At 39.4% G+C, this 26,163-nt stretch overlaps 1 protein-coding gene across 4 annotated transcripts in view; it reads right to left on the bottom strand.

Annotated features, from left to right (window-relative positions):
- Nucleotides 1-22,570, bottom strand: part of fcho1 (FCH and mu domain containing endocytic adaptor 1) — a 60,659-nt gene extending 38,089 nt beyond the window's left edge. Inside the window, exons 1-2 of one of the 4 annotated variants that reach the window (XM_046050618.1) lie at nucleotides 22,424-22,570; nucleotides 5,040-5,090 (exon numbers count right to left, since the gene is read on the bottom strand). In XM_046050618.1, coding sequence (XP_045906574.1) covers nucleotides 5,040-5,066 — 27 coding nt within the window. In that variant the 5' untranslated portion in view covers nucleotides 5,067-5,090; nucleotides 22,424-22,570. Of the gene's footprint in view, nucleotides 1-5,039; nucleotides 5,091-14,674; nucleotides 14,700-20,674; nucleotides 20,698-22,423 lie in introns of those variants that run through there. The other 3 variants (XM_046050621.1, XM_046050620.1, XM_046050619.1) reach the window with 3 other exon arrangements.
- Between the last annotated feature and the right edge of the window lie 3,593 nt (nucleotides 22,571-26,163).

Below are 26,163 nucleotides of genomic sequence, written 5' to 3'. Positions count from 1 at the left end.
GTGTTTTGGATTAATTAGCTGATTAGAGTGTGACACTTTGAGCCTACAATACTGAACCTTTTCACAATATTCTAATTTTCTGAGATTTTGAATTTGGGTTTTTTATAAACTGTAAGCCATAATCATCGAAATTATATCAAATAAAGGCTTGAAATATCTCACTTTGCATGTAATGAGTCTATATAATATTTTAGTTTCACCTTTTAAGTTGAATTACTGAAATAAATGAACTTTTGCACAATATGCAAATTTTTCACCTGCAGTTTATATCTTGAAAATTCTAATAAAAAACTGTTTTTAGATCAAAGAGGTAGTAATACACTGCTCAGAAAAATAAAGGGAAAACTAAAATAACACATCCTAGATCTGAATGAATGAAATAATGTCATTAAATATTCCTTTCTTTACATAGTTGAATGTGCTGACAACAAAATCACACAGAAATTATCAATGGAAATCAAATTTATCAACCCATGGAGGTCTGGATTTGGAGTCACACTCAAAATCAAAGTGGAAAACCACACTACAGGCCGATCCAACTTTGATGTAATGTCCTCAAAACAAGTCACAATGAGGCTCAGTAGTGTGTGTGGCCTCCACGTGCCTGTATCGCCTCCCTACAACGCCTGGGCTCCTGATGAGGTGGCAGATGGTCTCCTGAGGGATCTCCTCCCAGACCTGGACTAAAGCATCCGCCAACTCCTGGACAGTCTGTGGTGCAATGTGGCGTTGGTGGATGGAGAGAGATATGATGTCCCAGATGTGCTCAGTTGGATTCAGGTCTGGGGAACGGGCGGGCCAGTCCATAGCATCAATGTCTTCCTCTTGCAGGAACTGCTGACACACTCCAGCCACATGAGGTCTAGCATTGTCTCGCATTAGGAGGAACCCAGGGCCAACCGCACCAGCATATGGTCTCACAAGGGGTCTGAGGATCTCATCTCAGTACCTAATGGCAGTCAGGCTACCTCTGGCGAGCACATGGAGGGCTGTGCGGCCCCCCAAAGAAATGCCACCCCACACCATTACTGACCCACCGCCAAACCAGTCATGCTGGAGGAGGCAGCAGAACGTTCTCCACGGCGTCTCCAGACTCTCTCACGTCTTTTACATGTGCTCAGTGTGAACCTGCTTTCATCTGTGAAGAGCACAGGGCGCCAGTGGCAAATCTGCCAATCTTGGTGTTCTCTGGCAAATGCCAAACATCCTGCACAGTGTTGGGCTGTAAGCACAACCCCCACCTGTGGACATCAGGCCCATCATACCACACTCATGGAGTCTGTTTCTAACCATTTGAGCAGACACATGCACATTTGTGGCCTGCTGGAGGTCATTTTGCAGGGCTCTGGCAGTGCTCCTCCTGCTCCTCCTTGCACAAAGGCGGAGGTAGCGGTCCTGCTGCTGGGTTGTTGCCCTCCTACGGCCTCCTCCACGTCTCCTGATGTACTGGCCTGTCTCCTGGTAGAGCCTCCATGCTCTGGACACTACGCTGACAGACACAGCAAACCTTCTTGCCACAGCTCCCATTGATGTGCCATCCTGGATGAGCTGCACTACCTGAGCCACTTGTGTGAGTTGTAGACCCCGTCTCATGCTACCACTAAAGTGAAAGCACCACCAGCATTCAAAAGTGACCAAAACATCAGCCAGGAAGCATGGGAACTGAGAAGTGCTCTGTGGTCACCACCTGCAGAACCACTCCTTTATTGGGGGTGTCTTGCCAATTGCGTATAATTTCCACCTGTTGTCTATTCCATTTGCACAACAGCATGTGAAATTGATTGTCAATCAGTGTTGCATCCTAAGTGGACAGTTTGATTTCACAGGAGTGTGATTGACTTGGAGTTACATTGTGTTGTTTAAGTGTTCCCTTTATTTTTTTGAGCAGTGTATATAGATTTCAAGGTAATTTATCACACACAGCAAAATCTTTGACAGTTGACATCTTTTTACCCAACCTAAACTGTGCACAATCATTTCATGGTGAAAGTTTCCTGTTTCCCTTGTTCTACTGTCTATCTTTTTCCACACACTAGAACATGAAAACAAATATAGTAACTCTTACATCGATGTATCTTGGCTCTTAATCTAACCAGGCAAAGAAGAAATCCACAAGGAATAAATCAGAAAGAAAAGGGCGAAAGTAGGGACCAGGGGAATCGAGATTAAATCAGACAAGAGACAGAGGCATGAAGGGGAGGGAGACATGGCAAGTAAAAAAAGTTTTGCACTATGCGTTTACTGTTCTTCAAGCCAAGAGAAAACACCATGACTCCAAGTGATAGGACGTCAACAGCGTTGGCATCATTAAACTTGAGAAGCAGGCAATAATAAAAACCCACTGGCCGTTGTTTGTGTGTGTTTTTGTGCACACATTCTTGTATCTGCAGGCAAAGAAGGAGCCATTTCTAAGAAAAGACAACAGAAGACTACTGTTTACTGTATAGCCTCAAAACAGAAGAGCTTGCTGATCTTTACTGTTATTATTTGAAATAGTTCATTTTATCCCCTTGGATATCATGCTTTCACTGTCTATTCACCACTGCATAGACAGAATACACAGTCTGTACTGAGAGGATAGACTGGAATTTCATTACAAGTCACCTTAATACTGGATCCAAACATTTTTCAGTTATGTTGCGTTTCCGCCAAACTAAAATCCCACCAGAATCAGGCTACCGTCTGCAGTAAAGCGGCCCAGGCACAAATGCAGAGTGGTGACTCAAATGAAAAGACTCAAGCACCCGCTTTTCTGTTATTTACAGCAACGTGATCCTCACATTACTGATTTTATGTGAATAAGTGAGCTTCACATTCATGGTATCCTAATTCCATGCTTCATACAAATTCTATACAGGCTTTGAGTATGTTGTGTTCACACCGGAAAAGTCATTGAATAAAGTCAAAACAGTTAGAATGCCAACTCAAGAGCCTTTGATTTTTTTGAGTGTGCTGTTGACGACAGTATTGTCATACACTGCAGTGCACAAAGGAAATGTAGGACATACTTAAGTGGTAGTTTGACATCTGATAGCACAAGAATTGTATAATTTCCTGTTAGTATAAAATGCTTTGTATAAGATAATATAAAAACACATGTTGAATTCTTGTATATATAACTGCAAAAAATGTATACAGATTAGCATTACTACCCATTAGTACACACTGCATACAATTAATATGTAGTATGAGATTGGGACACAGCGCTTGTAATTTTTTGTCGTTATCAAATAAGAAAATTATATTGTGTTGCATAAAATCTTTCTTTCTAAAATTCCAAGATTAACTAAACAGCACCAATCCTTAAAGAAACTCTATTCTTAAGACTTTACAGTTAACAATTTACAAAGGATGTACTTAATTATAGCTGATGGGCTTCCCCATTGTGGGCCATGAGCACAGCTCTTATATAGCTAATGGGAAAGGAAAGCGTGCTATGAGAAGGCTTTGTGAGCGGCTGTGAAAGTTCTTGAGCCAAACAAGACGAAGCTCTGTGTGTGTGACTTGTTCCCAAGTGGCTGTGCTGTCTAATTAAGTGAAGGGGTGATTTGTATTACACAGCTATTTGTGTCTGAAAGCAGGATGGGTGGGTTATGAATAGGCCTATGTCAACACACATGCAGGCACACAAATAACACACAATATTAGCTTAAATTTTTTTCGGAAGTGGGCACTCTTCTCTGTGACCCAAAAAGCACAGCACTTCTCTAACCATGTCTTCCTGCCTGGCTGAAATTCTGCAGCATGTTTCCCTGTCTGCTTGCTTTTTTCACTTCCCTGCCTGCAGACCTGCTTGTCTGCTAAGACTGCAATATCCATGCATCATAGATGGATCATTGTCCTACCTTAATCTAAGTTCTGCGACTGAATTTAAACTCTGGGTGCCTCATTTTAGTTCAACTGCTAAAATATTACTGAGGACTTTTCCAAGTCTGATGAGGCGAGGTAGAAAAAGTAGGGCACACCTGAAATAGATGTACCAGGTGTGCTCCTCTGCGGAGAGTAGGAAGTGAGGTTAGAGGAGAAAATGAGGGAGAGAAAGAGACCTTGTAACAGCTGACAAAGTCACTGGGGGATGAGTAGAGCGTTTTTCCTCCTCCATTTTCCACATCTGTGGAAAGTTGCTAATGACGCCATTAAGTAGCGCACAAAATAAGTTAATGCCTTTATTAACTAGTACAGAACTATTATATTGAGTTACAGCGTATTAGGTACACTTGTAAATCTAAAGCACTCTAACTAAATCCTAACTTTGTGAGGCTCGTATAGAACACAACCACATAGACACACTAGTGTCTAAGCCACTGTTCAATCACCACCCTTTCAGATATTCAAAATCAAGAAACTTTTCTTTAAACTAGTTTTTGTTTTAGTAAAGTTTTGTTTAAACCTGACCTTTAAACCTGGTATATTTTGTAAAATAAAAAAAATCTTTAAACAAGGACCACTTATTGGCCTTTTCCGCCTTTCAACTGCATCTCATAGCCTTCATCACCAGATAACGTTAGCTTTTTAAAACAAACTCATATTCCCCAAACTATTCAAAAAGTATTGTTATGGTATTGCTCCTGAAACTTCATACTGGCACTACTGACAAAACAATGTTACACATACTGGGTACCACAGAGTTAAATCTAACAAATATAAACTGTGAAAATAGAACTGCAGACAGTGACACTTTTTCTGCCTACAATAATAATATGAATGAGATTGTTTTCCAAATGGCAGATAATATGCAGATGCCTGAATACAAAATTGATATCTATTATTTGCAAGTGAGTGGAGGAGGGAGGCAACAAGCGCTTCCTGCGTAATTGACCAGCAGCAGGGAGCCAGCAGCTCGGCTGCTTGCCTGAGAATATAATTGAAAAGCGGAGTGACTCGTGGTTGTGATTTAGCTATAATAGGTGAATATGTTAGACGAAGTTAAAGCTCAAGGTATAAAAGCCTGATCAATGTAGCCATCATTATGCATGTATCCTGCTGCACAATCTCCATCATTATAATTACTTATTTTCAGGCGTTATCAAGTCACTTACCCAGAAGTTGTTCTGAAAGAAGGCCATCTTCACTCAGAGATTCACAGCAATCTGTAAAGAAGTAGAGCTGCATTAGAGAAGAAGGTGACATTAAGACTTTTCTTCTTTAAATCTGTTTGACCTCCATTTTCTGCTTGCAAGAATGACCTGGAGGATACCTTTTGGGTTCCTTTTAACAATCTGTAAAATGTTTGGGCCTTTTGTATAAAAACAAACCCTGCATATCTGCAAATTCCACATAAACAAGCTTCCAGAGTCCTGACTTTATAAAATCTCCAGAGACACCTTCAGTGTAGGAAGGGAGCTCTTGAGGGAGAACAGAGGAGAGCTTAACAATTGGCTTCAAAGGATAAATTCAGAGAATGGTGGAAGCTGAGGAAGGAAGCAGGGAGGAGGAGTGACAGGAGAGATGGGGGAGGAGAGTGAAGGAATACAGGAGAGAAGAGATAAATCGATGGAGGGAACAAGGCAGGAAAGACGAAGGTAGCCACCAAGGAGATGATCGCAGTGTGTGAAACTGGTAGCTGCAGTGCTCGGCTCTGATTGGCCGATTCACATTCTGCCAGAGGCTGCAGTTTATCAGCTCGCATCTACGATCACATTTTTTTTTTATATCTGCTGACTGACTACCACTACTCATACGAGTGAGTGGTTGCTTTTGTTTATTTACTGTTCAAAATCTACAATATATTGTGGAAAAGAAAGCATTTATTATTTTAGTCCTGTGCAAAAACATCACAGCAGTAACTGTTAGCACTACAACAAAAAATCCTTCCACATCATTCCACAAAGAAAATATGTTTCTTTGCTTTCTTAAAAAATTGTTTTCATGACAGAGTCATACATTAAATACACTTGGTTGTTCAAATAAACTCATGACAAACATTGCTTTCATTAAATTATCATGAGAAATTATACATTGATTTAAGACTAATAATGATAATATTTTGTAATAACAATACTGATTCAATGTACTTAATATACAATCAATTTGTAAATATGTCAAACAGACTGCTCATTTCTTAGAACTGTAATGAGGACAAACCACAAGGTTTCCCCCCTTATGGGTGGCCCTGTCTTGGTTAATATTAAGATCAGCAGCCAATATTGTCCAAAAATATTGTAATTAGATGCCAAACTTTTACAAATGACACTGGCTTTTTGTTTAAATCATATTTAAACTCTGTGTAATACATTGCTCAGTTCCCTACTTATGCGCTCTCTTAGATGAGAAGATTGATATTACTCACGTATCTGTACAGTAGTTAGTTTAGCTTAGCAGAAAGATTGGAGACAGCTAGCCTGAATGGGGGGGGGGGGGGGGGGGGGGGGGGGGGGGGGGGGGGGGGGGGGGGGGGGGGGGGGAATCACTTACGAATCAAAACACTGTGGCCATGGGAAAGTTTTGTCTGAGACATACTAGCAAACTTAAAACATACATTCTCCAGCAGATTTAATTTTATGAAAAATCTTCTCGAAATTAGGTGTTTCAGACTAGAAGACTAGAATACAAGAAATGTTGCAGCTTTCATTAACAGGCTATTCATTTAATTAGGCCCATTACACTGATTATTACTAAAGTAGCAGAAGATACATTTATTTATACAGCACGTGTTGCAGATATGTATGCTTTACGTTTTGATAACATTACACTACAATATATTTTTTTAAACTGTCAAGCAATGGCTTGTCTAATGAGAAGCCTTATCAAAAGGGATTGCTAAAAGTCATTATTAGGCTGAAGAGGTTTTTGTGGATTTAGTAATCTCATTTTCTGATAGGATTTTACGATGCTCTGTAGGACATTACACTAAATTAGATTCATCTCCTTAGCTCACTTTTAAGTTATCAAAGTCTGATTCTATACTACAAAGTCACAAAGATTTTTTTTTTTAAGTTTGAGTTGGCATGACTGCAGTGTTTTCTTGAACGAGACGATTTTTAATTGGCTGGTGGCAGGAGGGAATACACTGTAGCAGCAGCTGAGCATGCACCTTCTGACCCCCTGCACACACACACAAACCAACATACACCCATGCAAAAGCCTTGAAATTAAGTCCTGCCCTTTCCAAAATAATCCATAATGCGAAAGTGTTTCCCTAGGGCTGCCCTCACACAGGGTTCCTGTTATCTGTTATTCTGCTGACTTTATGTGTGTGTGCGCTGACAACAACCCATTCCCTGTATTGGCACAGACTCAGCTCAGGCCTGGTGACCTGGCAGCAGCAACACACGTTGACACAAACACAGAAAGACTTACTGTACTCTCTCTCACTCTCTCACACACACACTTTGTTAATTATCTCAGTAGTGGGACTGGAGGCCCCTGCAGACTGCATTCTGTTTGGCAGAGCAGGTAAGCCCAGCACATGAGGGAGAAAGATACAGAAAGACAGAAATATTATATAATAATATAATCGTATCCTGTGAGAATTTTCCAAATGATTCCAAGATCACTATAATGAAAACCTTACTAAATTAGTTATTAATGTTTTTGTTTACATATATGTGAAAAGGTTTGTCTGATGTAATTTACAACTTCAATAATGATTATTGTAGGATACATATCTGTGTACCACATACAATATTATAACAAGTATTTCTTAAAATACAAGTGCATGATACTTCATTGCACGTACTGGCTCATTTCAAAAGATTCTTTACCTCTGGACTCTGAGATGACTGACTGGTCGAGCTTATACTTAACATAGACTGGTTATTAGGCTATTCTCAGTATAGTTATATGGTATTCAGATTTATTTAGTGAAAAGTGCAATATGAGTAAACCTGGATCTGTAAGACATTCATAATGTCAATAAATTCTGTGTATTGCCATAAACCAAGACAAAAGGTCAACTGAATTTATACAATATCTTAATGATATTTTAGCAATAACTATTTTTGGTTTCAGAAGACATTTTGAATATAAAATGTTTTTAAAATAAAATGTTGGAAAAAGAAACACTGACACTGAATGGACAGTTAGAGAAAGTAGATTCACCATATATTTTACACAACAGTTTAATAAGTTCAGAAAAGTGTCACTTTAATGCAGCATTTTAGCTCAGGACATACGCTATATTATCATGATATTGACGTTAAATCCAAATATTGCCCAGCTCTACAGAAAATGTAGGCTCTAAACCAAACAAACCAAAAAAGGAACTTAAACAAAGCTAATCAGTGAAGTGGGATTTCTAAAGGTCACCAGCAAATTGCCAATACATGCTTTCTGGGCTGATTTTATAGGCTTAATACCCATGCAGTGGGACAATGGTTGGTTGATGGTTTTCAGGAGAACAAAAAGAGGAGACAGAGGGAGGACAATGGATAAAAACACCGTGATGATGAGGGAGCCACTTGTTTTCTTCTTGTGACAGCCTGGTGCGCCATATTAAAATGTGATGTAGATCTGAGCTAATCAGCCATTTTGTTTTAATCCTTACAGTTTTGACACAGCATGATCCAGAAACACAAAGACAGAGAGAGGTGTGCACTGGCACAGTGGGATGTATAGAAGTAGCTGACACCCAGCATTCTCTATCTGTTTCCAACTACACATTCAGCTGAAATCAGCTCTGAGGTAAGCAAAGCCCAGAGAAGAAGTGGGACACACTATGACCTTGATGTGTCATGCTCAAGGTCATTTATTCAGAAATTAAATGCCCACACACATTTTGGTCTTGCTGTGCGTGTCCCCATGCACATATGGTTTAACCACAGCAGCAAATCTCAACCTACCGCATGCTGACTCACTGTCATGGTTAACTGGTACACTTGATGGAACTGAGCCATCGTTAACCAAACTTGCTTCATCTTTTCCTGTAATGCCCCATGAAAAAGGTCTACTGTCCACAACAAAGAGACAAGTATCAGTTACTACTGTTAGCCCTGAAATTCTATACAGGTGCATCTCTAACAGGAATCTTTGTTGAATTAGGTCACTATTAACAAGGCTTTAAAAGCTTGCGTGCAAAGTACAGTCTCAACATAGACAAAACACAAAAATCACTTCAAAACATGTATGTAAAATGTGGGTGAGTTGAGCTTAATAAACATGAGAAATGACTCAGTGCTTCCATCTTCAACAATCACAGAATCAGTTTCTTCCAAATTGAATAAAATTACAGTTAATTGGATGTAGTCATGGTGTCTTAAGAAAAAGGCAGCAAAGTTATTGCTGAACCAGGATTCTTAGAAAATCAGTCTGGTCGTTGTTGCAAAAGTAAAACTAGGACTGGTGAGGAAGAAACTCTTCATCTGTAATATTCAGTCCAAATTGACGTCCCCATTGTTATCTAATCTTTATTTTAAATGTTAAATAGTGAAGGTGCAGGTATTATGATAGATAGATAGATAGATAGATAGATAGATAGATAGATAATCAACCAGTTTCGACCTAAGAGTATCTTTATCAGGGCGTAAATAATAAACAGGACTAAGAGGCAAAACCACAAATGTGAACCTCATGGTGGCGCTAAAGGAAAAGTCAGAGCATCATACAGTTAGTAAGACTCATCCTCTGGGGACCATGAATGAGTGTCCCAATTTTCATGGCAATCAATCCAAAGTGTTGGATGCTCCTACAGCATGGAGAACACTTTTTAAGAAATATTCTGTGGTTTAGAAATAGCTATTCAGACACTTCTTTCCCATTAACAGCAAGAGTAATTTAAAATGCCTACTATCCATGTCTTGTAATCCTGTTTCCCTGCCAATCTGTTTACATGCAATCATGCTTGATCGACCCTTGATTGTTATGCTAGATGATTATGTGTGACAGGTCAAAGAGTCATACAAGCAGACAGATGAGCAGAGAGACAGTGTGGCGAGACAGAGCAGCAGCATAGTCACGCAGATAGTAAAGTAAAAAAAAAAATAAAGATACACAAGGTTTGAGGGGAGAATCCTATCCTTAATAGACAGGCAGTTGCTCAATCAGAGAGATAAGGCAATCAGCTTTATCAAAGGAGACACATTAACTTCTGCCACCATCACCCTGCCTGACAACACACAGATGGCTGCCATGGAAAATTAGGACTTGAGAAAAGCAGATGGGGAGGAGAGAAAGAAAGTCTTATCCACAGACAAAAACTATCCACAACCTGTTTTATTCCTGCAGGAAATAAATAGTGCATCCCCTCCGCCCATCCTAAGAATTTCTGTTTTTATTTCCCTTTCCTCTTTCTTTTGCCAAAGAGGGATTTACTAGCAGACATCTCTCTGAAGAAAAGGAGGGAGGGTGGGTCAACACAAACTGGTGCCTCGTCACAACCTCCACCTACCTCTCTCCCTCCTCTGGCTAAGAGAAAGGATGAGAGAGGGTGGACAGGAATTACTACCTCTGTCTTTCTTAACACTGTCGCTGAAAACGTTGAATAACAGTCTTCTTCTCTGGCTCATAGAGCAAAACAAAAATGGAACTGGGTTAAATGTAATGATACAGCCGAGTGTAGAATAAAGATGCTTCACTAACCTCTGGACAGGCACATTTGTCACAAGCTCAGGGAGCAATGCAGGAGGGAGAGAGAAAATGACACACAGGAATAGAGCGAAAAAGAAAAAGGACAGGTAGAGGTGAAAAATGTAGAGGACTGAGGCAAGGTGGGTGGGTGGATTTGTTAAGGCTCAGAGATAAAACAAATCACAGAGTCATACTGCAGAATCAGACAGGTAAACATGACGCAAAGCGAAACCAGGTGAAGGACAAGATGAAAAAATGACAACAACTGAAGTGACATAGTAGCTATGGCATAATTGAGACAGATAAAAAGGTGTCCCTTAAAACATTCAGCAAATATTCAAAGCCAGGTTTAGAGAGACATACATCAAAGAGTGATTATTATATTTATTGTATTTTAAATTGCTAAAAATTGATTATTATTGCTATTTCAGCTTATAAACTGTGAGTGTCCATTTGTGTTGGCAAATAGTGTAGTATGATTACTACATTGTCAGATGATAATAATTGAAGTAATTTATTAATAAACAACACTGATAGGCTGTACTTTGGCGCAGTAATCCTTAAGATAAATGCAAATATGAACATGCTAACACGACAAAGCTAAAATGCTTACGAGAAGTTATAATATTTACCGCGTTTGCCATCTTAGTTTTAGCATGTTAGCACTAAACATAAACTACAGCTGAAGTTAATGGGAATGTCATTATTTTTGCAGTTATTGAGTATTAGACACATTAAAAATCAATCAGGTGATGGGGCTAACTTAAAAGGGATTACCAAATAGATTACAATTCATCCTGAGGGCAACAGTAATACCTGCACTCAATTTCCTGGCAATCCATCCAATGACTGTCTAGATATTTCACTCAAAATCACAAATGTCATGGTGTTGCTACAGGAAAGGTCAGTAGGATTCATCCCGACAACCATGAATGTCTGAACAAAATGTCGTAGCAATCCATCATATAGCTGCTGAGATGTTTCAGGTTGGGTACAAAATGGTGGACCGACCAGCCGACAGACAGATGACAGACTAAAATGTCAAAAATCTTGGTTCCTATTTCTAAACTGTGAGGATTTGCTTATTGTATTTTGAACATCTTTGGGTTTTGGACTATTGGTTGGACAAAACAAATCATTTGAAGACATCACCCTGGGGAACCATGATAGACATTTTCACTATTTAGGACAATTAATCACAAAGATACTGATTACAGATTAATCAGTAATAATAAAATCCATTATTTGTTGCACCTCTAGTGTCTATACATGTTTTTTAAAAAACATCTTTGAAGTCATTACTATTTGAGATACAAGCAATGCATTTCTATTTCTCATGTGCAGGTGTGAGGCACTGAGAGAAGCAAGACAAGGACGAACAGACTGAATGTAGAGAGCAGCTGGAGTCTTACAGAGAAAGTCTACTGCACTGCAGATCGACTCGTCTGTCCTTCAGTATTAGTTTTAAACCTGATTTGGCGAAGCGTGGAGGAGAGATCATTTTGTGTCAGGCCTAATTTCCCCTTCACAGCCATCGACAGTCTTCTGCACTCTGCCACATCTACCAACGTGCGATGACTCACTGATGTGACTGGTTATTTAGAGCAAGACTTCACTGTGTACGCTTAGTAGTTTCTTTCATGAATATAAAACTTAAGGGGTTTAATTTGATCAGTCAAGCTCTAGTACAAGCTTTCAGTTCATCTGTATCTCATTTAATTGAGCTTCTCTTTCCAATAGTCGGTGATTAAACGGCGATTAAAATGTAGGTTAATTATACAGCACATCTGACCCGTTTTAAACATTCATGCAGTTACAAATTAATTCCATTCTGTTTTAACTGTGTTTATTGTTGATGTACGATCAGGAGCAAAGGGTGTTTTATTTTGAAAAATCGTACTTCCTATTCCTGCCTGGTTCATCTGCTCTGTGCTGCTTGATGTGGCTTCTGTCAAAAATAGACTGGCAGTGTATATTGAACTTTAGCAAAACTTAATAATAATAATCGTAAATCGAATCATAATCACAATATCTGGCAGAAAAATCGCAATTACATTTCTTCCCCAAATCGTTCAGCCATAGTCAAGTCATGGCATTAAATAATATGATATAATATCATCAGGTCAGCCGAGTCCATCTTTCTATATCCCAGTACACATAAAAAAAATACTCAGTTTGAGGTTCAATAAAAAAATAAAACCAAGAGACGCCTCTCGTGTTTAATAGACAAGCTTAGTAATTCTCCGACAACACTGGAGTTCCTCCCCTCCCCCGCAGCCTCCGACGCTGGTAAGCAGCGCACCGGCTGTAACTCAGGACAGACTGGGTATGATCTGAAGCGCCGTTATCGATATTTCCTGAGCTGACCAGTGGCTGTGTGTGTGACGCAGGCACTGATCGCCACAATATGCTTACCTAACAAAACGTGTCTTTCTGTTGTGCATTTTTCCTGCCCGCCAAAGCAGCGGATGGCCCAAAGATTTCACCCACCACCACCGCATTACCTGCAGGTGGCGGTAATATGGTGGTCACACTAAAGTTTCTGCATTGTCAGCTTCTGTCAAGCTTAAGGCCATTGTATAACAAAAAGTCAAGGTACAGCGTAACATGTGAAGTTGATGCTTCGTCTGCATACTGCTTTACTCTTGGGTGTCATGTGATCAGAGTGTCATCGCAGCCTTTGCGTTTAGAAAATCTCGTTTTATCACATCGCGATAATATCGCAAATGCAATTAATAGTTCAGCTCTAGACTTGACTCAAATTATCGTTCTCATATTATTATTATTTGATATTTCTTCTCCACCATTGCTCATAATAATAATTCATGCAGCGATTTATGCATCACCTAATTTCATCACAACACAGGCCTGACCCACAAGAAAGAACAGTGTATGTTTAACCTGTCTAATATTGTGTTTGTCACACTATACACGGATTTACTGCTTGTCCGTTTTGAATAATACAGAAGGTAAAGAGCTTAAAAATTAATAGCAAAATAAAATCGCAATTAGATTATTTTCCAAAATCATTCAGCCCTAATCAGACCCCAATCTTAGAGCCCGTGTCCACCAAAGCGTTTTTTTCAATTCATTCCAATGGGAGCGCCGCGTTTTTACTAGCTGGTAAAAACGCCAGGAGCGTCACTGTCACTTTTTACCCAGCAGTCCAATCACAGTGCAGGAGGGTCGAGACAAACTCCGCACTGAGCACATCCGATCTTGAACAAAACTATGTGCCTACTCTTCTTACACTTCTCAACCTTTTTTGGGCCAGCGCCCCCCTATCCATTATCCAGGTCGCTTACCGCCCCCCCATCAAAAAAGAAGTTTGCTATTTGCCCTGAATATTGTTGATTAATAAAAACATGGAAAAGGTAACAAAAAAAGCCATGTGAAAAGTAATTATATTTAAGTGAATGTTCCTCCCAGAAACTGTGTATGAAGCCAGATACTGTTTTCATGGAAATTTTTTTCATGCCTTTTCTGCACCAATTTATGGTGGAAATGTCTAAAAATTCAGGTGGCAGGTGACAATTCAAAATATATAATTATAATAGAATATAATCTAGTGAGGCTCTCTGGCATTCTTATTGCTTTTAAATATTTTTCTCCTGTAGATCAACTTATTTAATATCATCCCTGCTGAGTCAACACACGATTAAGTCTTACTTCCTCTTTTATGGGGAAGTAACCTACTTAAATGTGATTGTGGCCCCTTTTCATCTCAGTAATAAATTAATCCGTTTTAATTCAGTTATTGACTGGACTTTATTAGCTCATCTGTTAATAACTTATCATACCTCAGTGTTTCCCACAGAATGTAACTGTGGCACAGCTATATACAATTATACTGGAATTTCCAACTAACGAACGCCCCCCAAAAGCAGCTCAGCGCCCCCTTTACAAAATATTGCTTCCAGCGCCCCCCATCGTCTTTGGAACGCCCCCGTTGAGAAACACTAGCCTAGGGGAATAAAAACAGCACCGTCAAGTCAGACACAATCTACTTCCGGTAGACTGCGTGAGCTTACTGTAGCTGTGTTTTGAGCTGTTTCTCCATCTGCATTCTTGTCTGTACTTGTGTTCTTGTGGACTTGTGAAACGTCATAAGTCGCAGCCAAAGTACTGTTCCAATTCAAAAGTCTGCATCAAGCCAAGTACAGTCAAATACCCAGATGTGTTCTCGGTCCGCCCGTTTTACAGAGCCTGCATCGGTGGTGACTTGTATGGACTTCGGATCGCCAGATATCCCAGGATGCATTTCGCTGCCAAAAAGCAGAAATGTCGGATGAGAAAATTCAGAACTGTATAATACTGCTGTTCTTGTGTCACATATAGTAGTTTTAAGAGTTTTATATGCAGGAATATGCAGTTCCTGGAAGTTTGTACTCCCGAGCGAACAGCCTCGGTCTCAATTCAGGGACCGCATCCTTCGAAGGGTGTGGCCTTCACGGCCTACGAAGGAATACGGCCACAAAAGGCCGAACCTATGGGTCGAACCGACCGTTGTTAAATGAGATGGTCTGGTTTACGTAGGACTGTCTATTGCATCATCAACTAACCCCACCTTTACCCATGCGTGGGGAAGCGCCTCTCCTGTCTGAGTTTATAACAATGATCAGGCCTTGCTCCCACGAGGTCTAGTGACGTGACACCTCGCAGGGGGTAACGCGCTGCTATACTGAGAAAAGAGGTGGATGCAAATTTCAGTAGGTAGCCTACAATATCTATTTTGCCGAATTACGCAATTCACTTCTTAAGGTCCTTTAAAGACGCTGTTTGAACGCGGTTAACGCCACATGTTTTTGCTGAATCTCAAGAAATGGTACTTTTACTAAGTGTAATAATATATTAACGATTCTTAACGTTCATGAAATACATTAGTGATAAATGATCACTATAGATGAACCCCACAAAGAATAGTATAGCGCTTAAAAACAGAACTTTAATGCATTTTCATATAATTCTCGGCAGGCATGCAAAATTCGGCATAACACCTGTGACAGTCGACTGTCGTCCCCCCAGTTACGCTGTCAATCTGTGGGAAACACTGTACAGTATCTTGGTGGTGATTCATTGTGTGGCTATTGTGAAGAGAAAGATGATTGCTACAATCATCAACAAATCGTCAGCACAGCTCACAAAGCCAAATGCGTCAATACAAGTACTAAAACCAGAGCCTGCACTCAACAATGACACACTGAAACCAATAATCACATCAACGCTAACTTGATGACAGAGTTACACCCTGCATTTAATGACTAAAGCAGCTTCAGAAGTACGGCACAGACATATTCTCTTAAAAGCGATTAACAGGCTGCTTGGTGAACGTGTGCTGGAGCCGTTAGTAGCAGAGACGGAATGACAGAAACAGTGAGACAGCAAGCACAATAGACAGGAGGCAGTGAGAAAGAGAGAAGCAGAGTGATAACCACAACCCAGGCCGTCAGCTCCCCATTGTCCTGGCCTGAATGCGCTTTTGTCACTGCAGCATACAGCTCCAGTCCAGTCTATGACAATGTGCCAGGCGGGCATCACTTCCAAGCCCTGGCATGACCAGTGGTCGAGTGCACAGCGTGACAACAAACACTCTCACAATACACGTTGGAGGTCCATACACAGCTAGAGATGAGCATGTCTGCAGAAGTGCAGCTGTGAATTAAGACAGAGCTGAGTCTAACACAGCAGTTTATTGTTTTCTTACTGACAGACTGAGCACAAATTTCCACCTCTTAATTCTGTTACAGTTAGATTATTTTATATTCTTAGTATCCTCTTAACAAAACTTCTCTTTTGTGCTGCTACACACAGTATATCTGATATTTGTTAAATGATTTAATGATTATACTGTAAGACTTTAAGCAAATACATTTTCCTCCTTTATTCTGTTATGAAATTATCCCACCTTGAAAAACTCTCCAAGCTACTTTTAAGCCAAGGGATGCACCGATTCGATACCGATTTCGGCCCAATACTAACTTAAATAGCTGGATTGGGTCTCGGTGACATTGATCTGTTCAATTAAATTACACACGTACAACGCGATGGGTCAGCAGTGCGCCGGTAGAAAAGAATATTTTGCTAACATAGCAGTTAGAAAGTAATGCTTGATGTTGCCTTACACATAAAATAATGATTCCCAGTCTCTTCCTCTCTTCCTCACAGTGAGGAATACAGCTTATTAATTTTACACTGGTATCGGATTGGTACTCGGCATCAGCTGATACCCAAAACTCAGGTATTGGTATATAAAAGTCAGATTGGTACATCCCTAACTAAGACAACCAACAAAACAATTGGGGGATGAAAGAAAATAACAATTAGTCGCTTGTTTTCTCCAGCCAACTGCCCAAAACCAAAAGATATTCAATTTACAACAATATAAAAGAGAAAAGCAGCAAATCCTCACATTTGAGAAGCCGGGACCAGCCAACGTTTGATACCTTTGCTTGATAAATGACTTAATTTATCTATTATTAAAATGGTTTCAGACTCATTTTCTGTCGATTGATTAACGGACTAAGTGTTACAGCTTTAATCATCTGATATCTGTTCTATGAATAATGTATAGCAAAAAGGTAAAACAGCATTTTAAACTGTAAACAGAAATACAGTTTAAGCCTGTCATTATATTTAAGGTGTCCCTCCTCGTGGCTGTGGCAGATCCTTTTTAAGTCTGATGTCATTACAATAATCTTAAATCTCCCTCCATGCTGCTTTTAAGCAAATCAACAAAATAATTTATTTTATCATTCACCTTTCAGCACAGCATATAACAATCCAGTAACCCAGAAATAGATCCAGGACCAAAGCCAGGGGGTAGGTGGTGTGCTCCTCCACCCTGCCCAGGACCATCCCATCTGCCACGAGGAGACCTTGGCTGGGCTCATTCACAACCTCAGGCATAGATCATGTTTTTTTAACAAAGGGGACTTATAACAAGATTTCACAGCAGGATGTTGCCTGTTGTCAATTTAAATTTTGGTGTAATCATAACTGCAATCAAATTATGATTAAAACAATGTATTGCACTGTATATCAAGAGCAAATTGAAAGTAAGACAAGTTCTGTTTGTGTTTTCATTATGTAACAGGTTAACTTTACCGTTTCCTGCCTCATAGTTCTTGCCTCTGGGTTCTGCCCTGCTTGGCAAAGAAGAGGGAAGGCCTTGCAGGGCTATAGCCTACATATGAGAGGCTACATATGTATAATTAATATCTGTCATTGGCACCCTATAATGTGCTGAGAGCCAATAGGGAAGCAGGGAGGAAGGGTAATAGTAAGAAGATCCGAATGGGTCAAAGAGAGAGCAAGAGGAGTCATCATGGAAGACTTCAACTGAGTAACTGCTCGGCTGCAAGCGTGTGCACGAGCGTTCTTGCTTGTTTGAATATTCAAGCAAAAAGACTGCTCAGCAGGTTATTGTCAGATAACGCATTGGCTCGGCACAGCCATCTATTCCATTCAAATATAAATGCAAAACAGGGAGCACTTCTTATTCAACTGCTTCTTTCTTTTCAACTTACCTTCCCCCTTATTTAGATCAACCTCCATTGCTGATGTCTGGAGAGGTAAAACTTGGGCTCGAAAAAGCATCAGCCTTTACAGAAGTGTTTGTGGCTTGGTAATTGGTTGTGTGCTCCATGGCTCTGAAGAAGAAGCCAGTCAACAAAAGCTTGAGGGTATCAACAAAGTTTTGGGCACTTTCTTGTATTATGTTTTCATGTGGCCAGACTCGTTACTTTCCTAATTGACGTCTTGTCTACATATTGTAATTCCCAAGAAGTGTCCCTATGGTTTCAGACAGCATTTCTATTAATTTTCCTTTGATAGGACCAATATCTTTGCCTGGGCCCAGATCTTTGCATCCACCCACTCCAAGTTCACTGATTCCGGTCTGGCATCATGATATGAAACAGCAGTTTCAGTTAATAAAGTCTAATGAGCCCCACGGGGTACTAAGGCTTAGACACAGGTGGGACTAACACCGTTGTCAAGATATGCGCTGGAGCCAAGGAGGAGTAATAACAACAAGGGTGACTACTATAGACATGATGAATCTAAATCAGTTAAAATTTGGGACCGTTTACTTTGCTCCAGTAGTATGTTGGTATGGCTACACATCACTGTTAGATACATTGGCAGATACATTGGTCTCTAGTGACTGGTTAGGAAAACAGAATCTGGTTAGGAAAACAGAATCTGGTTAGGAAAATCTCCCACGAAAATTAGAGTTCATGTCAGACTGAAGATGGAAATGGAGTGCAACGAGTTGACAATTCTGTATGGTATCAACTAACAAATACCTTACAGAATAAAACAAAACTAAGACAAAACCCAAAAAAAGAACCATTAGTCATAATACAAATATCCAAATAACGGTCTGAAACTGTAACACCTGCTGTCACTGATCCTAAAAGCAAAATCCTGTGTTTAATATTTAAAATTAACTCCACGGAAAAAATAAAATGTTATGACTAACATCTGAATATATACAAGCTTTACATTGGGTGTTTTCACCACACTATCATCACCAAAGCCTCGGCTATACTGCGAATCTACTAAACATGTCACACAGTGTGGGGTTACTGTTACGATATTACTAGCACACTACACAATATGTTAACATTAAATATTTTTGGTATAGTGACAATGCTAGCATCTAGCCTGGAGCTAACTCACTCAGCCAGCATACTGAAGCTTTCTCTCTCCAACTGAGTGACTCCAAGACAATTAATGGTCATATTTGATCTTTACATTCAATATTCAGAGCTACGCAACAAAATACAAGTCAGTGATTGATAGTTTAAACAAGAATGCATCTAAAGCAATGCTAGTTTTGTGATGCTAGTATTAGACAAACGGAAATTTTAACTGGATGATGGCACGAGATGATCACAGGATTGCGAATGTCTACAGCAAACTATCTGTTCAGCCATCCAGTAGTTGTTGAGATATTTCACTCTGAACCACAAATATCAACCTCATGATGGTGCTCAAAAAACAGAGGCGATCAAGCCTTTGGTGTAGCTGCCCCTAACCTGTGGAACAACTTGCCATTCCATATCAGAACCTCCCCCACTCTCAAACGCTTTAAATCATTATTAAAACACATCTCTCTTCTCCGGCTTTTCCTTCAAGTAAAGAATGTTACTATCCCAGGCCATATTTTTATCATTATATCATATAGTCTATGATCTAATGTATACTCTAATAATGTTTTATTGTTGTACTTTTAGCTTGCAAAGCACCTTGTTCAACCTTGGTTGTTTTAACTTTTGAATTTCAATTTCAATTTCAGAACACTTTATTTATCCCCACGGGGCAATTGCGAGACACGTAGATTAGCACACGTTAAATAAAAAAACATCTTTCATAATAAACATAGCCTAATAAATTAGTAAATAAATAGACAGACATATATCAATGTTGTCACCATAGTCCAAAGCAGCATTGTGCTATATAAAAAAAGTTGATATTGATAAAAAAAAACAAAAAAACAACAGACCATTATTGCCAGTCAGAGAAAACATTTCTGTATCTCAGCAGCATTATGGTATAATCAATCATCATATTTATTCAAGCCAATATGTCCTCAAGATAAAAATTATGGTCCAAGTATAACCACACCTTTAGACATACTGAGCCTCATCAGACAGGCACTAGCAAACAGCCTTTGGTCAGTGAATGAATACAGCCTGTCAAGAATCAGCACCAAATATGATTTACCAAGATTGTGCCTGTAAACTGAGAAGAGGTGAGAAAAGACAACCGATATTGTCTCCCTTCACTCTGTCTGCTTTCTAACCATCCCACTCACCCTGACTTTCTGAGCATTCATCAGGGAAAAGGTTTATCTCCTGCTGAACTCAAGACACCAGGGAGAGTGCTGTTTATTTCTCTGATATCAAAAGACCCAACAGCAATCAACTCTCAACTCCTTTCAGAGGCAGAGAGAGAAAACAATGCTGGCAGACCATTGTAGCACAAGAAGATAGCTGTGCTGCAGTGTGAAGATGCAAAAACTGTGTCTTATGCTATAGGCCAAGCTGTTTGGAAATTAAATGTCTGTCAGGCAATCAAGGGGAATTCCAGTCTAGTTGCTTTGGTGCAACCAGATAGTGGTTAACTTGCACCTCCTATAAGTGATGCAATGAAGCAAAGTGCCTACCTGAAAACCCGGAACTGACCGAAGTGATCATCCCTGCTTCGCTTTCTAAGACATTTTACCCAATAAAATATTGATGGAATTAAACAAAGCTGACAAATCAGAGACCGTCTTTATTTTTAAAGTTTTTTTTTAAAATCACATTTTATCGCAACTGATAGGAAACAGCAGAGAAACAGGAAATGTTTGGGGCCACAGAATGGCAGTGGTTTCAGTACGTTTAGTTTCTAACAGGCTTGAAAATAAACTGAAGCCTGTTGATGCCAAACTGGTAGCAGAGTTTGAAAACAAACATATTCATAAAACTTTTCCCCATATTTTGTCATGTATGAAAAAACTCCAAATGAGTAAGCAGACTACTTGATTACTATAAGCACATTATTTAAACAGATCTGTATGATTCTGTCTCAAGCTTTTTGATCCATAAGCGGTTGTTCCGTGTAACAGTGATCAATATAAGCGGTTTCCACTGTAAAACAAAAAGGGCCTATCTGGTAAAGGAGGATCCTTTCCGTAATGATACTGTGAGATTAAGGCACCATTGTCGTGTTATCAATTAGGAAAAGAAAGTTAATATATTTAAATTCAAGACAGTAGGCTACAAAACTGAATGATCATATAACGGCCCAAAGAGTTTAAGAAATTCTTATCACAAACTCTGTAAATCCTTCCTTAGTAGAGGTTTGTTTACAAGAGCTTGGTATCATTCTCCAAACAGAAGCACACAAATACCTGCCATAAATCTAAGAATTCACATAGGATATCTAGGACAGACTAGTTCATATTTGCAGGCACTAACAGCTCTCTCCATCTAACCTAGAAACCCCATAATGGATCTCTGATCTGTGATGTCCAACTGTAAAACCAGAACTGGTGCTGGTTCAATTTGGTGAATGGTTTCACTTTTCCCAAGTATCTCCATTGCTGATATTATGATTCAATTTCAGCTTCTTACAGATACATCTGCACCATAGCACCATGGCATAGGCTATATATTAAGATTTATACAGTCAACAGAATAGCACTGACAAGTTTCTATCAGATGTAAAATGCCCAGAGCAGTACATATCTTGGTCACAATTCTTTGAAAAGCTAATTTGAAATGTTTAGTTATGTTCTTCTTCTTAAAGTTCTTAAACACTTAAATATCGTTATTAGTATCAGACTCAAAAAAATCCTGGATTGGTGTGGCTCAAGTCATAGGTTCACATAATGGCTTTAACTTCTCTTGTAAGAATCCTCACTACAAAAGACAATTTGTCTTAGGATGCAGGAGAACCATTTTTTAAATTTCCCATTCAACTCACAATCAATCCACAAATCCACATCAGCTCAGAAAGTTACTCTAATATAATATCATAAAATCAAAATTCAGACCAGTAAACCCCTGCCCCACCTTGGCAGATGATGCTAATTCTGAATCCCTTTCTAGAAAGACAAAGATATTTTGGTTTGCTCGAATGAACATTACCTACTAAAGTTTTAATTCTGGGTTTACATTATATTTTAAGCCTGTACATCTACTTGTCCTCCCGTAAGTTTCACCTTCAATGTTAGCTAAATTGCCCTCCGTTCATATGTCAAACAAACGTGTCCACTAGTCCTGCCAGTTTCAATTCAACAATGTCACACAGCCATGCATGACCAACTCGATATTTTTATTTAGCCTAGCGTTAGCTCAGTCGTTCGAGGAACTTATGAATTATATTCATGTAAAAGAAGGAGGTAAGAAGAGAAGGCATAATGTATTACCGGTATAGACTTTCCAAACAACGTTTATAGTACATTTTCCATCCCCGGTCTCTCTGCAGTCACGGTCAAACACTTGTATGCACCCTGAGCGGTTTGTCCATAGTAGTAGAAATTCACCAGACAGTGTTCAGTGTGCGCGCAAACTCCCGCCCAGCTCAATGCTGATTGGCTACTCCGCCAATCAATCAGAAAGAAACGAGTAGTAGGTATAGCAACCATAAAAAAGGTGGGTCTTAGAGAGTGTACTAGCAGCCTATTGGGTATTTCTTACCAGGGTAACGCCCACAAAATACAGAAATGAAATGTAAAGCACCAGAAGGACGTAACTTCTGTATTCTGCCTTTCTCGAACAAGATCAAAAACAAAGCAAAGTTCAGCGATGTTATACCTTGTGTAGCTACCTCGACTGTAGTGTACAACTTCTCTACTTTTGTATTTTATTTTTCACACTGTCTGACAGTATCAGCCTGTTCCAGCTCATCAGTGAACCTATTTCATGGTGATTGAATGTGTTTTTAAATGGATCCACCTGTCACATACATATACCCCTACATTTTCATAGATACTAACATTCACTCACAGACCTCATGTCATCATGTCAGTGCATACATAGTCAAGTACAATACATGCACACGTCTAAACACATAGATGCATATACTTTACACATGCAAACTGTCTGTTTTATCTGTTATGTTATTGTCTGTTTACTTGTTTTGAACCAAAAAGCCCAAGAAAGGACAGGGAAGCTTCTACTATATGCCATACAAGCCATCTGTTGTAATCATCCCATGTAATGATGTTTTTAAACTTATTCAAACTGAAGACTCCAAGATTTTATGGCTACAATATACCATCAAATTGACATAGTATACTTGTTTGTCACATGTCACCATACAGTACATTTACTCAAAAATGTGCCTGGTATACTATATTTGGTATGGTTAGAAACGTTGGGATATCCACTTGAATTTAAAATAAAGTGGTGTGAGTGTATGAACAATGCTTATCTGCACATCATGAGTTTGTAACGACTGACCTGCTGGTGGTTCAGTGAGGTTTTAGGGCTTAAAAAGGTAGCATAAGGGTAGAATAGAGTAAAACACCCCTGAGGGGGCAATTTGGCTTGCAAACAGCAGTCAATGGTGAAAACAACAATGAATATCAGGAGAAGTTAGTGAAGATATGGGAAAGCACATGTAAGAAACTGATTCCTCCTCAATCAGTGCTCAGTTATGTTGACATCTGTACGCCCATGCTGTCAGTTATTTACCACCAATACAGAAAGATGTGCATATATATGATATGATCATTTAAAACTAGAACACAATCTCTTTGTTAAATTGTTTTGTGTCTTTGGGAGAGACTTGTCCTTCAGTCACTCTTGTTGCTTCAGGGTCCCCACCGAACCAGTATGATAACTAAGAAATGCGGCTCCCTACCTGGCCCTTAAAAGATTAATGCAACACAGCTACAGCACTGAATTCTGTTATAAAGCCATTTTCAGTTTGAACAGTACAGCGAATAATTTATGTAGGTCCCCAGGGGATAACACCTTTATTTACAAGAAATATGCATCCTCTGTGCTGGTTATAAATAAATGTATAAATTACCAATTGTGTCCAAGCAGAAAGCAGTAAAGGCATATGTGACTTATAGACATTTCAGTTATCACTGATGTGGTGATCTTCAGGTCAAAAGAGATATTACGACCTACACAAAGAAATACAGTAATTTAAATCCTGTTTAATGGTTATGTGCAACTTAGACGTCTAGAAAAACCGGACCTGGAACTAAATGTATGCATGTGATGGATGCATATGATAGCTTGAAGGAGACAGCATATCCATCATACGATCACAAGATGTATTTCATGGGGTAAGCAACAGGAAAATATGTCCCTTCATGTTAACCTCCTAATCAAAATAATATAAGATGGGTGGAATGCTGACAGTAGTTCTGGGGAGGATAAAAATTATTGACAGTGAGGAGGTGAATCAGTGAGTCAATGAGGCCTGTCTATGGTGCAGTCAATTTTAGTGGTCAGTTAAGTCACACTACTGTGGGTGATTGGTGGCAGAAGTACACTTGTGATGTAGGACACTTGCAAACAAGCAAGTTGTCACTAATATGATTGTATTGCTCTGCATACTGCCACAGATCTAATAGGGTGAATATTAGCAACTCTCAGTGCTGTGCTTCACACATGGGTCCCTCAGAGAATGACTTTATATCAGGGGATGATTGATTATAGGTCTGAACGAGGAAACTGGTCTGAAAAGTAGAATTTATTTTAACACCCTTGCATTGACAAGTGCTGTAAAAGAGGATCAACTTCACATAAGTCTCTCAGTTGTGTTTTATGATATTGTATGTATTTAAATATCTGCAAATGAACATTCAGGTAGTGGATTTAGATAAAGTGATTGGTGCTGAATATCTGTGATTTGAATAAAACTCACGTGAAGCCTTTTTAGACTGAGATTGCAGCACACTAGTCACTTTTTTATGTTATTTGAAATGTACAAATGTGGCCATTTTCTGTCAAAAGGTGTCTAGATTGACACTGAGAGACCTGCCACAAGCACGGCTATTTTGGCTCACTGCTTCAACTTCACATGTCCCTTCAGGTGCTCTTACACATCAAAGACATGAGCAGTGAGATTCCTCTGCTGGAGGTGTTGGTGCTTGATGTTAAAATGAAGACCAGGTGCAGCAGAACTTAATGTCAAAAACACTGAACTAGCACAGCACAAGATAGTGTACACTTCCGGTTCAAATGAGATGGTTAGATTAGAATATCATCACTTCCACCTTCAGACTTGCACTGAGCCACAGCCAGGAAGAAAACATGTTACCTCAGAGTCACAAGGCAATATATCTTATATCTAACATATCTGTAAGGGTTAGAAATAATACATGATTAAGATGGTTTAGAGTATTTCTTATCCATATGTTAAGTTTAACATGACATATAGAAGGGTGACATCAAAGCTGTAGTCTGATTGTCAGGGTCCCTCACTTCCATCTGCATGCACAAATGAAACACATAATAATCTTTTGAGCCTTTAATCCACGGCAGAATCTCCCAAATAAATTGAAATGAGCTGTCGAATTTAATTATGTATCATCGGTCCTCACCACCTGTTGGTGTTCCTATTCTTGTCCTGTGTGTTGCTTCAGACACCAGCCGATACGCTCTCATTTGTCTCCCTCTAAAGGTCCTTTCTGATCATGGTTCACTCATCATATCAACACACTGCAAACAAATATATTGTGACGGGCATTTTCTTTATTTCATCTAGATTTTACAGATGCCATGTGAAGGGCTTTCACCAACTAGGTCATTCCACAGCTGTCTGATCAGTAACAGTCTTTTTCTGACTGCCTAATTAAGCATGTTAAGTACAAATATAAGACTGAATAGGAATCAGACTGAAACGACAAAGGGAGTTGTACTAGACAAAGTGCTAGACTTGTACTCTGAAAACAGAAGGCTAAGATTATTGTGTTATTTCCTGTTTTGACCTGAACTTTATTATGTTCATTTTTGCAGAAACATTTTGTCAAAAAGTTTCTGAGCCTCTATTCGAATTGGAAGATGGCAAGAGCAACATGTATCTACTGAATGAGGCCCAATGTGTACACCCACATGCTCTGCATCACCTCTCCTTCTTTGTGTCTTCATGTTTCTGCCTCTCCATTGGGCTCTTTCAAATCAGCTTTAATTCAGCTTGAACAGG

This window comes from Micropterus dolomieu, linkage group LG05, assembly GCF_021292245.1.
Source record: "Micropterus dolomieu isolate WLL.071019.BEF.003 ecotype Adirondacks linkage group LG05, ASM2129224v1, whole genome shotgun sequence".
Lineage (NCBI taxonomy): Eukaryota > Metazoa > Chordata > Actinopteri > Centrarchiformes > Centrarchidae > Micropterus > Micropterus dolomieu.
The sequence above is the reverse complement of the archived record's forward strand: the minus strand, read 5'-3'. Positions and strand labels throughout refer to the sequence as shown.